This window comes from Cetorhinus maximus, chromosome 7, assembly GCF_964194155.1.
Source record: "Cetorhinus maximus chromosome 7, sCetMax3.hap1.1, whole genome shotgun sequence".
Taxonomy (NCBI): Eukaryota; Metazoa; Chordata; class Chondrichthyes; order Lamniformes; family Cetorhinidae; genus Cetorhinus; species Cetorhinus maximus.
The window spans coordinates 58,748,730-58,766,719 of record NC_135885.1 but is presented as its reverse complement, the minus strand read 5'-3'; the positions used below and the strand labels follow the sequence as shown (position 1 = coordinate 58,766,719).

Sequence of the window (17,990 nt, the reverse complement as noted above, 5' to 3'; positions counted from 1 at the left end):
TGCTAATCCACCTGATTATTCTGGCAGGGACACTGATTGACATAGAACAATCTAATGCAGGCACTGACTTTCAGAAAGAATGACCAGGAACAGAAGCTTCGACAATGGCCAGTGAGAGAGGTGCAGAACACACAGCTGACTCCCCAAACCTTGAAGTATAGGGGAAGAGGAAGTAACCGAAACTTATGATATACTAGCTGCTGATCTGACACACATTTCAGATGTGCAACGAAGTGTAACTGCTCTGAATCTAGTAGAGGCAGTAGAACAGAATCCGAGGTGATATTCAGTTCTATCCCAGACGTTGCCTTGACTGTTGAAGCTCATGAAATGCCAATACCTAGTGAACAGCAAACTCGCACTGAGTGAAAATAGTGTGTGCACAGGCCAAACAACTGCATGCAGAAACATAATCCCTACAGTATTGACATGAGTATCAGTAAGTTCACTTGAGAATAATCTTCCCGCTTCCATTTGTCCATCACTTTCATTCTTGTGTGGTATTGGGAGTGCACAACACGTTATTCAGGGTACATGAATCATTGAATGTACCAAAACAATGAATGCTTTTGCCACGCAATGATCTTGCTGGATCAGAAGATCACTACAGTTATACGAACCTTAAGAGAAGCTGGCCAAGTTTCGGCCAGCAGCGCAATCTCTGGGTTACAAGGGAAAAGGAGAAAAAGAGAACATCTGTTTATCACCTTTATGCTGTGCATCAGAAACTGGAATCTCTGTCTACTGTTTCAAGTGCATTTCAGGAAGAACATACATCCTACATGTCCTCTAAGAGAGCCGAGAACACAGTTGAAGATTGATGCCATTGGTGCAGGACACTGAAGGAGGGGATGGGAAGTAAGATGTGTAAATAGCTAGTGAGTAGAATGAAAGACTTGGGAGGGAGATGTAGTATAAAGGTTAATAGCTAGCGATGTCAGATCGCATATCTAGAACTCAGAGATGCCTCAGGAAGGAGCCACGTGCTTATCTGTCCCTATACGTAATTGTAAATAGTCAATAGACATTTGGAAGTTCCTGGATGCCTTGTTTCCAGTAGTCTGTGTTAATATACCCTGGGTCTGTTTCTAATATTACTTCAAAAAGTGCTATTATCTTTGTTACATCCAGCTGAGGGCAGACAGGGCCTTAGTTTAACATATCAACTGAAAAACATTGTCACTGTTAGTGTAGCACTTCCTCAGTACTGCACTGAATCGTCAGCCTGGAGTATGTCTCAAGCTTCTGGAATGGAACTGGAACCCCCAAGTCTTACTGACTTGAAAGTAAGAATGCTGTTTTGGAACTGAAGCTGGCATCCAATCAACAAGCGGGTATTGTATAACAACCTATACTTGGGAGAGAACTTTACTTATATCATGCTGTATTCATTTTGATAAACATTACATTTTTAGTGAGCTGTATTTGACAAGAATTAGTGAGAAGGCAGAGATGCTAATATGTTTTGGGTTAGCATTACAAGATTTTAAAATTATTTATAAACATTCATCATTAATAATATCTGTTCAGCTTTACCCTGGGTCTCCCTATTGTTCAGTGGAGACCAGTAACACTACAGTGACTAGCTGGTTAACATAGAGGATGCTCTCCTGAAACTGAATCAAAAGTCTAGAGGTAGACAAACAATGTACTAACATTCTGCAACCCAATGGTTATAATCTAACCTTGACACTTCGCTAACTTTTATGAATGACTTGAATTATCTTGTCTTCTTCAAAACTCATTGAATTGCAAAACTAGAGATATCCATTATTTACTGTTTATTTACATTTTTACCTAAGTTAATTTCGCAAATGTCAGTTGAAGCATTGTATTTTGTGTATTGCTATATTTCTTTGTTTTTGTTGCAATTGATCAAATTAGTATGCTGTAGCACTTTGGATAATTAAAATCATGTTCTGATTCAAGGAAAAAAAAATCAGGCATGAAAAATCAAATAAATTTTGATCTAATCAAGTATAAAATTAGATATCAGAATGACAAAAGTGAGTTTCGTGCTGTTCAAAATGCTGAAATTTATAAACATCATACATTCTCCCATTGGTATTTCATCTTAGCATCATGCAGCTGCTAACTTAACTAAAACATTTATTTAAAATATTCCAGCATAATAATGCATCATAAAATGTTTCTAGGATTATATTATGCACAAGAGATGTGATCACTTGTCCATTTCTTGCTGAATAAACCTAGTGCTATATTGCTGATGTACAGTATTTTACTGACAATGTAGCATATGTTGTCCAACAACTTTCCATGTTTTGCTGTATTTAATATCTAATTTAAAGGTCACAGGATTGCAATTTCAACAGTTAATTTTATTTTATTTTAGGACTCCACGGTAAATCTAACTAGAATAAATTTGAAAATGAACCCATATATCAAAGGTAAGATTTTTTACAGAATGAAAATAGTAATGGCACTAGATTTGTAGTCTAGTATATCTTGATGCAAAAATGTCTCTGCTGGTCATTATTGTGTTAACTTCTGGGATGGATATATTGACCTTGGGTGGAATTCAATGCAGTTTCACCAGAGTTATACCAAGGCTTAAAGGGTTAAACTATGCGAACAGGTTACATAAATTTAGCTTGATTCCCTTAAGATTAGAAATTTGAGAGGTGATCTAATTGAGATATTTAAAATGATAAAATAATTCAATGGAGTAGATTTAGAGAAACCATTTCCCCTGATGTGGAAATCTATAACAAGGAGTCACAATCTTAAAATTAGAACTAGGTCATTCATGAGTGGAATCAGGAAGCACAAAGGTGGGTAAATGGAGCTGAAGTAGAGATTAGCCATGATCTGATTGGTGCACCAAGCAAGAGGAGTGGAACAGGCTATTGCTGTTGATATGTTCACAAACAGCTTCAACGCATCAATTTGTTCTATTCTTTTTGAATCCTATGTATCTTTTCTATTGGAATTCTGCAAACCATGCCTTAGACACCTTTGCTGTCTGAACTATGCATAGTGGCACAGAAGTCAAGATAGAAAATGATGATTCTTAGGTATTTAAGAGTTTTTTCTTTTTCCTTTTGGACTTTTTTATTACCAAAAAAGACAACAGCCATGACTTCAAATGGCATTAGGATAAGCTGATTAAGAAGAATGGAAGAGGAGACTGTAGCTGTTGCCCTCAAGTAAAGGATAGGGTGAAGCTGGGACTGTGCACATACGCCCATATCTTTAGCTTCTTAGTTGAAGACATTCACCTTCACAGTCCTATTTCAAATCCACACTACATCAGTGGAAACCAATGGCTTTTTCTGCACTTCCTCCTCCCTTTTGGAAGGGGAACTGGGGGGTGTGGGAGCGGTAGTAGGGGGAAAGCAAAACTCCACAGTCACCATTTGTCTTGGGACATTGGACAGGATTGCTCTGATTGCCTTTTTGCAAGGATTCTGCTTGATCATAAACCACCTTGTGCCTGCCATCTTTTAATACTGTTTGGTCACTTTAATTCCTCTCCTTGAACTCCTCATCAGCATTCACAGGAAATTAATTGATTTCTTCTGGGATAAAGCAAAGTACTGGCTCTCTGCTGAAGTTCTGACCCAGCCCTTGGGAAGGGGAATTAGGCACTGGTATATATTTTTTATAAATCACCCTAACAATATTGAGTTGGATATTCTCATGTTCAACATCACTGTTCACTCCTAAAAAGCAGGCCTAGAGCTCTCAGTGATTTAAGCTCCATCTTTACTGTCCAGTATGTAGTCAAATAGTTGCACATCCTGGGATCATAACATGGAATTCTTGTTCCATTAACTTGTAACTGAAGTCTCATCTTGGGGAGATGGTGGCGAAGTGGTAATACCAGTGGACTAGTAATCCAGAAGCTCAGTCTAATGCTCTGGGGACATGGGTTCAAATCCCACCACAGCAGCTGGTGGAATTTAAATTCAGTTAATAAATCCGGAATTGAAAACTAGCCTCAGCAATAGTGACCATGAAACTATCATCGATTGCCGTAAAAACCCATTTGTTCCACTAATGTCCTTTAGGGAAAGGAAATCTGCCATCATTATCTGGTCTGGCCTACATGTAACTCCAGATCCAGAGCAATGTGGTTAACTATTAACTTCCCTCTGAAATGGCCTACTAAGCCGCTCAGTTGAAGGGAAATTAGGGATGGGCAACAGATGCTGGCTTTGCCAGCCACATCCACATCCCATGAAAGAGTAAGGGAAAAAATGCAATGTTCTCTTGTCTTTAAGACTGAAAACACTTAGAGACGAGGTACAATTACAAACCAACAAACTAGTGTGTTTTACATAATGTGCATAATGTGTTTCATCAATGTCCTACTGCTCCTTGTAGCATAAAAATATTAAAATATAACTCTGCTGGTTTTCCAGGTAAAAACTATTTTTAGCACCAGTACTTTCTCAGATAAAGTTCATCTCTTCCTTTAGTCTGTATGGGTTTAGCCTGAAATTAGCATCCCCAGAGAGCACCAAAGGCAGTCCCCTGATCCCTCTCAATTTTGACAGTGAATAGGCCAATTGTCTGTGCACAAACTTATGATACAAAAATAATTACTTTTCCTTTGTTGTAAGAGTTAATGGCACCTGTTTAGCTTCTGCTGGCCACATTGAGTGAAATCCACTCCATCACAAAGACAAAATATACTTAGAATCATACCCAATAATCCTCATCGTTCTAAAGCTGAAAGCTGGAGAAGTAAATAGTCTGACAGTTGTTCCATCTTTCTTTGGTAGACTATTAACAACCCAAATTGCCCAAACCTCCATCTATTCTTTAATGGCTATAATATTAGTTCAAAAATGCTGCGTTTAACATACAAGAATTATAAATTGCCAAAATTCTGCTCAGGCAAAATGGGTGAAACCCACACTACTAAAAGTGGTTTGGGATGTTTTATGGATTAAATATGCTATCTCCCTAAACATCTCCACCTTTCTCCCCTAATTTTAAGGTGCTCTTTAAAACATACCTCTTATTGTCACCTGACCTATTGCCTCCTCTTTTGGCTCTGTCAGTTTTTATCAGATTACACTCCTATGAAGCACCTTGGATATTTGACTGTGTCAAAGGCACTATATAAATGTAAGTGCATTGAATTGTACAGCAGAAAATGAGGCATTCGTCCCATTGTATGTTTACCGACTCTGAAAAAGCTGTCTAATTAGTCCCATTCCCCCCACATTTTTCCCCATAGCCCCCTAACTTTTTCTTTCTTGGCGATGGTGAGAAGGATTTAATAGAGGGTAAGCAGAGCATCAGATGGAGGGTGGAGGATGGAAATCCAGCTGGGGAAGCATTGGAAAGGTCAAGCGTGGAGGTTGCAAAGGCATGAATGAGAATTTCAACAGCAGATGGATTAGGATGGGAGCAGAGGTGGAAATGTTACAGAGATGAAAGTTGGCAGTCTTTGCGATGGCATCGGACGCTCAGCTCAAGGTTGAATAGGAACCCAAGGTCATGAATGTTCTTGTTCATCCTGAAAGCATGGCTGTGGAGGGTTTATGGTGAGAACCAAAGTTTATGGTGGAATTGAAGACAATGACTTCAGCTTACCTCATATTTAGCTGAAGCAATTTGTAGCTCTCACAAAATTGGATATCAGACAAGCAACTTGACAGCACAAAGGTGGTAGAGAGCAGTGTTACTTCTAAGCTGCATGAAAGCACAGCCATGTAGAAGTCTCAAAAGCACCATGCAGACCTTGTCCAATGATGAATACTGTGTGCGGGAAGCTGGGCAAAAGATTTCAAAGGGGCCATGCATTAAAGGGAACATTGGAGGAAACGTAGAGTTGGGGGGTCATCAGCATCCATGAGAAAGCTGTGCCCTTGTTTCCAAACGTTAGCATGTAGATAAGGAGGTGGCTGAAGGACTGCTGAAGAGAAGATACAAGGCTTGGAAGTGAAGACATTACTCTGGTTACAAAAACAAATGTGAGAATAGAGTCAAGCCTTTTCTGCTTTAATACCAAATATGCACACCATGCAAATTTCTAAAGATGTGTATTGATCTCAGAATGATGAGCGAGTGATCAAAATTTTAGTAGCAAGTTCTCCAATAGAAAAATAACCAAAATAAGACTATATGAGGCTATGTACAGAGAATTTATACTTAAATGTAGGAAGTGCATAAAAGTGATGAATTAAATACAGATTTTTAAACATATCTTAACAATCACCTTTGTGGATGTACAAAGGAGCACAAAATCTAGACTGACAATTTGGTAGAGTAATGAGGGAAAAAGGTGTCAGAGGTGCTGTCTTTCAGATGAGATATTAAACGTCTACCTTCTCATGGATCTAAATACACTATTTTGAAGAAGAATCTGGCATTATTTCAAAGAAGAACCATTGGAGTCCTCCCTGGCATTCTGGCCAATATTTATCCCTGAACCAACATCAGAAAAACATTATCTGGTCTTTATCCCATTGCTGTTTTGGGATCTTGTTGGGCATAATTTGGCTGACACTTTTGTCCTGCATAACAGCGCAGGAATTTAATCCAGACAAATGCGAGGTAATGCATTTTGGAAGGTCTAATACAGGTAGGAATTATACAGTAAATGGCAGAACCCTAAAGTGCATCGACGGGCAGAGGGATCTGGGTGTATAGGTCCACAGGTCACTGAAAGTGCAACGCAGGTGGATAAGGTAGTCAGGAAGGCATATGGCATGCTTGCCTTCATTGGCAGGGGTATTGAGTATAAAAGCTGGGAAGTCATGCTGCAGCTGTATAGAACCTTGGTTAGGCCACACTTGGAATATTGCATGCAATTCTGGTCACCACATTACCAGAAGGATATGGAGGCGTTGGAGAGGGTGCAGAGGAGGTTTACCAGGATGCTGCCTGGTCTGGAGGTTATTAGCTATGAGGAGAGGTTGGAGAAACTCGGATTGTTCTCACTAGAGCGACGGAGATTGAGGGGCGACTTGATAGAAGTTTACAAAATTATGAGTGGCATGGACAGAATAGATAGTCAGAAGCTTTTTCCAAGGGTGGAAGAGTCAATTACTAGAGGACATAGATTTAAGGTGAGAGGAGAAAACTATAGAGGAGATGTGCGGGGCAAGTTTTTTACGCAGAGGGTAGTGAGTGTCTGGAATTCGCTGCCAGAGGAGGTGGTGGAAGCAGGTACGATAGTGGCGTTTAAGAGGCAGCTTGACAAATACATGAATAGGATGGGAATAGAGGGATACGGACCCCAGAAGTGCAAAATGTTTTAGTTGACGGGCAATATGATCGGCGCAGGCTTGGAGGGCCGAAGGGCTGTTCCTGTGCTGTACTTTTCTTTGTTCTAACAACAGTGACTGCATTTCAGGAGTACTTTATTGGCTCCAACACTTTGCACCATTCTAATGTTATGAAAATGCAAGTCTTTTATGCATTTCTTTCAATTGAATATTTGTTATTGATTATTTTGTAATACCATACTATAACCTCAATTTTCCAGAGGTTTCAAAAATTACTAGATTATTTTTGCACATCTCATAATTCTTAACAAGTCAGACTTCTGAATATACAAGTAATTAGAAGATTAATACTTTAATAACCTTACATAAGACTTCATTATTTTCTGTATACCTCATCATGAAGTATATTTCTCAATTAATTAATATTTACATTACCAGATCGACCTGGTATCAGACAAACTCTTGTTCATTCATTTCTCTGGTCCTCCCTGACCTAAATTGAATTGTGGTCTTTCAACAACTCCAGGGCCTGAATTTTTCCCATGTCGGGCAGGAGCGGTCGTAATCGGCTCCGCACCGCCGTTTTATGCGGGCGGGCCAATTAAGGCCCACCCAGCGTAATACGCAAACGGTAGCACTGAGCGCTACCTGTGTAGGCGGGAGGAGGAGGAAGAGTCGGGGCCAGTGCTCTTTCGCACATGCGCGTGAAAGAGCACTTCAATCCCCCATAGGCATGGAGCTGCCTCTGGGAGATTGAAGCGCTTTTGAAATAAATAAATAAAATGGAATAAAAATTTAATGAAACATGTCCCACAGTCACATGAGATGGGACATATTTTTATATTTCAGAATTTTTTTAAATTCAATTTGTTAAAGCTTTAGGAAACCTCATCCTGCTCGTGGATGAGGTTTCTTAAAAAACGTAAAGGCCTTTTTGCCTGCCCGCCAACAGTTAGGCTGGACGGGCAGCGTAAATTTGATATTAATTAGTTCCTTAACTGCCTTAATAGGTCTCGTAATTATTGGCGGGCGCACAGCCAACTTCAGCGGGCACGCAGCCAACTGCAGCGCACACCTGCTGACCGAAACATCGTGTGTCATTTTACGCGCCAGCATGTCGGGCACTCCTCCACACGGCGATTGAGAAATCTTGGCCCAGATTAAATTCTCATTCTCCCTTTTAAACGACTCAGTGGCATTTCCCCTTCTTATCTGTGTAACCTTTTCTACAATCCTCCCTCCAATTTCTCCAATATCCTGTGACTCCAGCCTTCTGCAATCCCATAGCCCCTCCACCAACCTTTTGACCCACTTTCAATAACCATGCCTTCGACCAGCATTCCCCATATACTCTCCATACACTTCTCCTCCTATTCAGCCCCTCCTTAAAACCTACCTTTTTTCACAGATTTTGATTATCCTTCTTAGCATCAATCTTTTTTGGCTTGAGTCTGTGAAACACCTTACACTTCTACATTTAAAGGTGCTCAATCAATGCCAACAACAACAATTTGCATCAAGAGAGGAGGAAGAAAAGTGAAGTTGGGTTTCATCGGCATGCATATGATATCTGATCCTATATTTCTTGGATATTGTCACCTTTGAGAAACATATTGATAAGGTTTACAGCTATGTCACCATGTGGGCATGGGATGAGAAACTTGGTGGATATGTAGTATTGTTGTTAGGAGATCTTGTGGCATGATGGGTGGTATCTCTGCCTCTGAGCCAGAAGCTCCGGGTTCAAATCCCACCCCAGGGCCTGATGACCAACGAAGGTGCGTTCATGACATGGCCAAGCAGATTGATTATCAACGTGTAAATCCATCTGATAACGTTTACGGCAGGTGTTAAGAGCGGGAGCGTTTCCTGGTCAGTCAGAACTGCGTGGTAGCTGCAACAAAACAGCTTCCCTAGGTTAAAAGACTCCAAGCACATGCTGTTGTCACGATGCTCTATGGCAAGTGTCCTCCTCACTTTGAGGGACTGTTCGAGAGAGAAGACAGTATTGTTGAGGTTGAATATGTTTAGAAGTAAGAAAGAGATAAAGATGTATTGCTAAGAAATGTTGAAGGTGCATAGAATGATCAATGGTGTCCAAGTTGTCGAGAAGCATGCTGTAGGACAGCAGGCTGTGGTCCCGGTCACAAAGGATGTTTTTAGTAACCTTGTCATAAAGCAACAACGATGCATTCCAGAACCACAAAGAGGAAGGAAACATTATTGGAGATTATTAACAGGTTTAAAATTTATGTTTGAGGTGGGAAGTGATTGCCACTCTGAAGGAGGTAACTCTTTTCGAGTCAAAACAATTAACTAAATTAACAATAACAAGGGATAAATCAAGCACAGCCCCTAATTCAGGTCAGCTGTAAAACCAAGGACAAAGTTTAAAGGAAACTTACAAACATTAAACCAAAATGTGATTAAAGGGGTCAACAAAACACCCCAGTTCCCGCGGCGCCCACCGGGCACGGAAGGCCTCGATGGTGCCGGCAAACACCGCGTGCTCCCTCTCCAGGGACACCCGGCCGCGAACGTAGCCACGGAAGAGGGACAAACAATCGGGCGGGACTCCCCCCTCGATCGCCCGCTGCCTGGACTTCTGAAGGAGGTAGGTGCAGTGCCTCAAGTTGATGGTAATTAAGAACCAAGGACAGGGATTGGGTGTGAGAGCTGCTTTTGTAGATCATTTACCTGGGAGAGAGGCAAAGAGCGAACCTGCTTGAAGAATGCACAGGAGAGTTCTAGAATGCTGGGTTTGAAGAAAAGAACGAAGAGTGACATCACAGGAAAACCGTGTTCATTGGTTGGTGAGAAACTGTTGCTCGGGAGTGTCTTTAAATAGCTGTAAATCATAAAAGAGTAATGTTTTAAAAGACGTAGCTACTTGGATTTAAGTAAGAAACACTAGGGAGTAAATGTAAGCCAGGGCCAATAAAATAAAATAATATAAGTAAACCAAAGTAAGGTGTGGTGGTATTGTCACTGGACTAGTAATCTAGAGACCCAGGGTAATGCTCTGGAGACCCAGGTTCAAATCCTGCAATGGCAGATGGTGGAATTTGAATTCAATAAAAATCTGGAATTATAGGTCTAATGAAGACTATGAAGCCATTCTTGATTGTCGTAGAAACCCATCTGGTTCACTAATGTCCTTTAGGGAAGGAAACCTGTCGTCCTTACCTGGCCTGGTCTACATGTGACTCCAGACCCACAGCAATGTGGTTGACTCTTAAATGCCCTCTGAAATGGTCTAGCTAGCCACTCAGTTGTAACAAACCGCTACAAAGTCACAAAAAAGGAATGAAACCGGATGGACCACCCGGCATTGACCTAGGCACTGGAAACGACAACAGCAAGCACAGCCCTGTCGACTCTGCAAAGTCCTCCTTACTAACATCTGGGGGCTAGTGCCAAAATTGGGAGAGCTGTCTCACAGACTAGTCAAGCAACAGCCTGACATAGTCGTCCTCATGGAATCATACCTTACAGATAATGTCCCAGACTCCACCATCACCATCCCTGGGTATGTCCTGTCCCACCAGCAAGACAGAGCCAGTCGAGGTGGCGGCACAGTGGTATACAGTCAGGAGGGAATTGCCCAGGGAGTCATCAACGTTGACTCTGAACCCCATGAAGCCTCATGGCATCAGGTCAAACATGGGCAAGGAAACTTCCTGCTGATTACCAGTACCGCCCTCCCTCAGCTGATGAATCAGCGCTCCTCCATGTTGAACATCACTTAGAGGAAGCACAGAGGGCGGCAAGGGTGCAGAATGTACTCTGGGTGGGGGTCTTCAATATCCATCACCAAGAGTGGCTCGGTAGCACCACTACTGACCGAGCTGGCTATGTCCTAATTGACATGGGTGCTAGACTGGGCCTGCGGCAAGTGGTGAGGGAAAACATACTTGACCTCATCTTCGCCAACCTGCCTGCCGCAGATGCATCTGTCCATGACAGTGTTGGTAGGAGTGACCACCGCACAGTCATTGTGGAGACGAATTTTAGTTTCACGTTGAGGATACCCTCCTTCGTGCTAAATGGGATAGATTTCGAACAGCTCTAGCAACTCGAGACTGGGCATCCATGAGGTGCTGTGGGCCATCAGCAACAGCAGAATTGTACTCGAATCTGTACAATCTGTAACCTCATGGCCCAGCATATCCCCCATTCTAGCATTGCCACCAAGCCAGGGGATCAACCCTGGTTCAATGAAGAGTGCAGGAGGGCATGCCAAGAGCAGCACCAGGCATACCTAAAAATGAGGTGTCAACCTGGTGAAGCTATAACATAGGACTACTTGCGTGCCAAACAGCATAAACAGCATGTGATAGAGCTAAGCGATCCCACAACCAATAGATCAGATCTAAGCCCTGCAGTCCTGCCACACCCAGTTGTGAATGTTGGTGGATAATTAAACAACTCACTGGAGGAGGAGGCTCCACAAATATACCAACCTTCAATGATGGAGGAGCCTATGACAGCAGTGCAAAAGATAAGGCTGAAGCGTTTGCAACAATGTTCAGCCAGAAGTGCTGAGTGGATGATCCATCTCGGCCTCCTCTGGCGGTCCCCAGCATCACAGATGCCGGTCTTCAGCCAATTCGATTCACTCCACATGATATGAAGAAACGGCTGATGGCACTGGATAGTGCAAAGGCTATGGGTCCTGACAATATTCCGGCAATAGTACTGAAGACTTGTGCTCCAGAACTTTCCGTGCCACTAGCCAAGCTGTTCCAGCACAGCTACAACACTGGCATCTACCTGGCTATGTGGAAAATTACCTAGGTTTGTCCTGTACACAAAAAGCTGGGCAAATCCAACCCGGCCAATTACCACCCCACCAGTCCATTCTTGATCATCAATAAAGTAATGGAAGGGGTCATCAGCAGTGCTATCCAGTGGCATTTGCTTAGCAATAACCTGCTCACTAATACTCAGTTTGCATTCCGCCAGGGCCACTCAGCTCCTGACCTCATTACAGCCTTGGTTCAAACATGGACAAAAGAGCTGAACTCCCGAGGTGAGGCGAGAGTGACTGCCCTTGACATCAAAGCAGCGTTTGACCAAGTGTGGCATTACAGAGCCCTGGCAAAACTGGAGTCAATGGGAATCGGGGAAAACTCTCCGCTGGTTGGAGTCATACCTAGCACAAAGTAAGGTGGTTGTGGTTGTTGGAGGTCAGTCATCTCAGCTCCAGGACATCACCGCAGGAGTTCCTCAGGATAGTGTCCTCAGCCCAACCATCTTCAGCTGCTTCATCAATGACCTTTCTTCCATCATAAGGTCAGAAGTGGGGATGTTCGCTGATGATTGCACAACGTTCAGCACCATTCGAGACTCCTCAGATACTGAAGCAGTTCATGTCCAAATGCAGCAAGATCTGGACAATATCCAGACTTGGGCTGAAAAGTCGCAAGTAATATTCGCACCACACAAATGCCAGGCAATGACCATCTCCAACAAGAGAGAATCCAACCATCGTCCCTTGGTGTTGGGCAATACCATCACTGAATCCTCCACTATCAACACCCTGGGGGTTACCATTGACCAGAAACTGAACTGGACTAGCCATATAAATACTGTGGCTACAAGAGCAGGTCAGAGGCTAGGAATCATGCGACGAGTAGCTCATCTCCAGACTCCCCAAAGCCTATCCATCATCTACAAGGCACAAGTCTGGAGTGTGATGGAATACCCCCCACTTGCCTGGATGAGTGCAGCTCCCAAAACACTCAAGAAGCTTGACACTGTACAGGACAAAGCAGCCTGTTTGATTGGCACCACATCCACAAACATTCACTCCCTCCACCACTGACACACAGTGGCAGCAGCATGTACAAGATGCACTGCAGGAATTCACCAAGGCTCCTTAGGCAGCACCTTCCAAACCCACGACCACTACCACCTAGAAGGACACGGGCAGCAGACAGATGGGAGCACTACCACCTGGAGGTTCCCGTCCAAGTAACTCACCATCCTAACTTGGAAATATATTGCTGTTCCTTCACTGTCCTGGAACTCCCTTTCTAACAGCACTGTAGGTGTACCTACACCACATGGACTGCAACGATTCAAGAAGGCAGCTCAGCACCACCTTCTTAAGGGCAACCAGACATGGGCAATAAATGCCAACGAAGCCCACATCCCCTGAATGAATAAAAGAAATATTGAAGTTAACGTAAGGGAAGTAAAGTTGAGACATGGCAGGGCAGCTTGGTCATGAGGAATCCGTGTCCTGTAATATGTGGGAAGTCGTGGACACTGCTGGTGTCCTAGACGACCACATGTGCACAAAGTACTGCCAGTCGCAGAAACTTGAACTCCAGGTGTCGGAGCTTGAACAGCGGCTGGAGTCACTGTCGCGCATCCGCGTGGCTAATAGCACGTTCAGAGAGGTGGTCATACCGCAGGCTAGGAGTATAGAGGCAGAAAGGGAATGGATGACCGCCAGGCAGTCCAAGAGAACCAGGCAGGTAGTGCAGGAGTCCCCTGGGGCCCAGCTCACTAATTGGTTTTCCGTTTTGGATACTGGTGAGGGCATTGGTTCCTTAGAGGAATGCAGTCAGATTCAAGTTTGTGGCACTGCGAGCGGCTTTCCTGTACAGGAGGGGCACAAGAAGAAAGGAAGAGCTATAGTGATAGGGGATTCATTAGCTAGGGGAACAGACAACAGAAGAAGCAAATATGAGAAGCAAAGAGGGATTATGAGAAACGATTGGCAGCCAACATAAAGGGGAATCCCAAAATTTTCTATCGGCACATAAATAGTAAGAGGGTGGTGAAAGGAGGAGTAGGGCCTATTAGGAATAAAAAGGGGGATTTACACCTGAAGGTAGGGGGCATGGCTGAGATGTTAAATGAATACTTTATCAAGGAAGCAGATGCTACCGAGGCCACCGAGGAGGAAACTCTGTCACTAGAAGTATTCATCTCCTCTACATTGGATAGACCAAACGTAAACTGGGCGACGCTTTGCAGAACACCTGCGGTCTGTCCGCAAGAAAGACCCAAACCTCCGTGTCGCTTGCCATTTTAACACTCCACCCTGCTCTCTTGCCCACATGTCTGTCCTTGGCTTGCTGCATTGTTCCAGTGAAGCCCAACGCAAACTGGAGGAACAGCACCTCATCTTCCGACTAGGCGCTTTACAGCCTTCCGGACTGAATATTGAATTCAACAACTTTAGATCTTGAACTCCCTCCTCCATCCCCACCCCCGTTCCATTTCTTCCCTCTCCCTTTCGTTTTTTCCAATAATTTATATAGATTTTTCTTTTCCCACCTATTTCCATTATTTTTAAATCTATAGCTTTAATGCCCTGTCAGTCTTTCCACCCCACCCCCACTAGAGCTGTACCTTGAGTGTCCTGCCATCCATTCTTAATTAGCACATTCGTTTAGATAATATCACCACCTTCAACACCTCTTTGTTCCTTTGTGACATCTTTTGATTACCTGCTCCTATCACTGCTTGCTTGTCCCTACAACCACCGCCGCCCCCCAACTTCTCTCCCCCCACCCCCCCACCTTAAACCAGCTTATATTTCACCCCTCTCCTAATATTACTCAATTCTGTTGAAGGGTCATGAGGACTCGAAACGTCAACTCTTTTCTTCTCCGCCGATGCTGCCAGACCTGCTGAGTTTTTCCAGGTAATTCTGTTTTTGTTTTGGATTTCCAGCATCCGCAGTAGTTTTTTGTTTTTATGTATTATTTTTTATGTCTGTTTTCTCCCCCTTATACAGAATATTAAACAATTCATTCGTACTTGACTATTTCCCACAGGATCATTTGATACACACCAATTGTGTCAATTATTTGAATGCGATTGCCTTTATGTCAAATTTGAACCAGCAATTTCATACTTGTCAATTTTTTAACTTGTTAAGTAATGATTAGTAGCAGCTTTTGGTGTTTATGATGTGTGATCATGCATTCTAAGTAATCCAAAACTTCCTTGGCCTAAATTTTAGATGCTCTGGATACACCATCAAGAAAGAAAGCTACTCCCGTGAAGTCACCCATATCTGGTCTGACGTACAGCGAGAGAAAGCACTATAACAGAATGTTACTTAATCTATTCAAGGCAAAACTTAACTCTGCACGGTAAGGCTGGAGTCCTATAAAGTTGTAGCGTACGTCAGCAATGGTTTTCTACATCACAATTATCTTTTTCAGACAATACCATTATAATTTAAAAAAATTTAATTCCCTCTTGAATTCAGCAGTAAACATGAATGATTTTGAAACTGTAAAGAAAATTGTGCAGTAACAAACTTAGCAATGTGAATTGAGGACAAATCATGATGGTAGGTGTATATCATAAGTAATCACTTTTGAAAAGAAAATGTAATGCCTATTCTAATATTAATGTCAGGATACAGTCTAGACTCAGTTGTTGCAGTGCAAGGGGGGGGAGGATAACTTGGGGCAGAATTTTTAGTTTGGCGGGCGGGCACGCGCCCGACCCGCTCGAGTGTTAAATAAAGCGTGTTGACATTGGCCGAGTGTGCTTGAAATATTTTGCTAGGCAGATGCGCGATGGAGACAGAGGCACACCGGCCATTAATTAAGTGGCCAATTAAGGCCTTTGAGACACCAATTGTCTCTGACTTTATGTAACCCATGCAATTTTTAGGCCGTCGCATGGGCAAAACGGGCAGGCAGGGAGGCAAAACCTCATCCATGGGCGGGATAAGAGGGGCCAGTGGCCTTGTCAAAGCGATTAGTGAGGAGTTCAGGATATCACTTGCTGCTGGTTGCGTCTGTGAACAGGACAGCTTCATTTCGCTTCAGAGCTGCATTCAGATATTTTAGAGGCTTTAGTTCAGGACTCGACTGTTGTTTTCCAGGCACTTGAAGGATTTACACCGCGTTGGGCCTTCCAGGTATCAGACAGCCGTCCCTTACCCTGGTAATGGGGATTGTGGTCATTGCTGGAGGCAACTCCTATGAGGAGGAAGAGAGGGCCAGAAGTGGGAGGAGGCCAGGTGTTCCTATTCAGCTTCCAGGGGGGCAACCTGTGGGAGGAGATGCACAAACACAAGAGGTGCAGGGCCAATAGGAAGTCCAAGGCGGAAGGGGCTGCAGAAGATGCCAATATCCTGCTGCCAGGGTTTACAGGCGGTGATGCAGCTACCTTAATATGTCTGATGTGCAATGCCGATGGAGGCTCGCTCTTTCTCAAGGGAGACAGTGACCTCCATCTGTCAGAGGATCGGCCTGGAGATCAGCTCCGACTGCGTGGGTGGACACCTCATGCCAGTGGCGCTGAAGGTCACGGTGGCCCTTAACCTCCAAGACTCCGGCTCTTTCCAGGGGTCAGTGGGGGATCTTTGTGGAGTGTCCCAATCATCTGCCCACGGTTGCGCCAAACTAGTGACGTACGCTCTGTTCAGGCATGCATTGACTTTCATTCACTACCGAATGGACGAGGCCAGCCAGGCAGAGCGAGCCAGATGCTTCGCAGTGATGCTGGTTCCCTTGGGTCCAGGGTGTAATCGACTGCACACGTGTGGCCATCAAGACGCCAGCAGGTGAGCCGGGAGCCTTCGTCAACAGGAAGGGATTCCACTCCATGAAAGTGCAGATAGTGTGTGATCGCAAGATGCAGATTCTGCAAGTCTGTGCAAGGTACCATGGCAGCTCCCATGGCGCTTACATCCTGAGGCTCTCCCAGGTGCCTAGACTCTTCAGTGCTCCAGCCCAACTGGATGGATGGCTGCTGGTTGACAAGGACTATCCCCTCAAAAGGTGGCTCATGACACCTCTCCGCCACCCAAGAACAGAGGCCAAGCAGCAGTACAACAGGAGCCATGCCTCCACAAGTGCGGTGGTAGAGAGAACCATAGATCTTCTCAAGATGCGCTTCCGATGCCTGGACCGTTCAGGCAGCGCACTCCAATAACCCCCAGATCGTGTGTCACTGATGGTGGTTGCATGCTGTGCTCTCCACAATCTGGCACAGGCAAGGGGGACTCAGTGGAGGAAGAAGCTCTTGACACAGCTGCACAGGCAACAGATGATGAATCCAGTAGTGAGTCCAAGGACGAGCATGGTGAGGAGAAAGCTGAGGGCGTAGATGCTGACCTGGGTAACCTACAGGGAGGCAGGGATACCTGGGGCACTTTGGTCCAATGCTCCTTCAGCTAGACTCCAAATAAGAACCACCACCACATGCCAGGGCTGCAGGCTCAATGCTCGATCCCTGACAGGATCAGTTCTTTGGTCAACAGCATAAACTATGTGCCTTTGCAATGAAGTTTCAGGAGACACGCATCCCTCATAACATCATGGCCATCCTGCACCTACAGGACAAATGAAGCATACGGAGGCCAGTTGCACAAAATAACATCTCATTTACTTGTGAATGTGAAATATTGCAGAAATTATCTTGAACTGGTGTTTTCTATCACACCATTAAAAATCAAAAGAAAAATAGGGGAACCAAATATCACCTGTGATAACCCATGTTGTGCTTAAGGTGCTTTAAATTTTCGTTTGCGGGTGCTATGTCTACATGCTCCCCCATCGCTGGCACCAGCATCGGAGACGGCCTGCTCACTCTGCTGTCTTGTTGGCCTTGATGACCTTGGCAGGTGTCTTCTGGCCCGTGGAGCCTGTGCTGGCCCTGCCTGGGAGGGAGCGACCAGTGCCATGGCTGGCATCTCCCCATCGCTGCAGCCACGGTCACTAGCAGAGGGGCGGAGGAGCTGCTGCCATCATCCGGAGCGCCCTGAGAGGAGCCTGCAGAAACGACAGGCAGCTCGTGCAC

General features: G+C 44.2%; 1 protein-coding gene across 1 annotated transcript in view; it reads left to right on the top strand.

The window, feature by feature from the left end:
• ccdc138 (coiled-coil domain containing 138) overlaps positions 1-17,990 on the top strand; it is a 133,777-nt gene that overhangs the window by 9,330 nt on the left and 106,457 nt on the right. The window contains exons 2-3 of the mRNA XM_078545557.1: positions 2,354-2,408; positions 15,190-15,322. Of these exons, the coding sequence (XP_078401683.1) occupies positions 2,354-2,408; positions 15,190-15,322 (188 nt within the window). The remainder of the gene's footprint in view (positions 1-2,353; positions 2,409-15,189; positions 15,323-17,990) is intronic.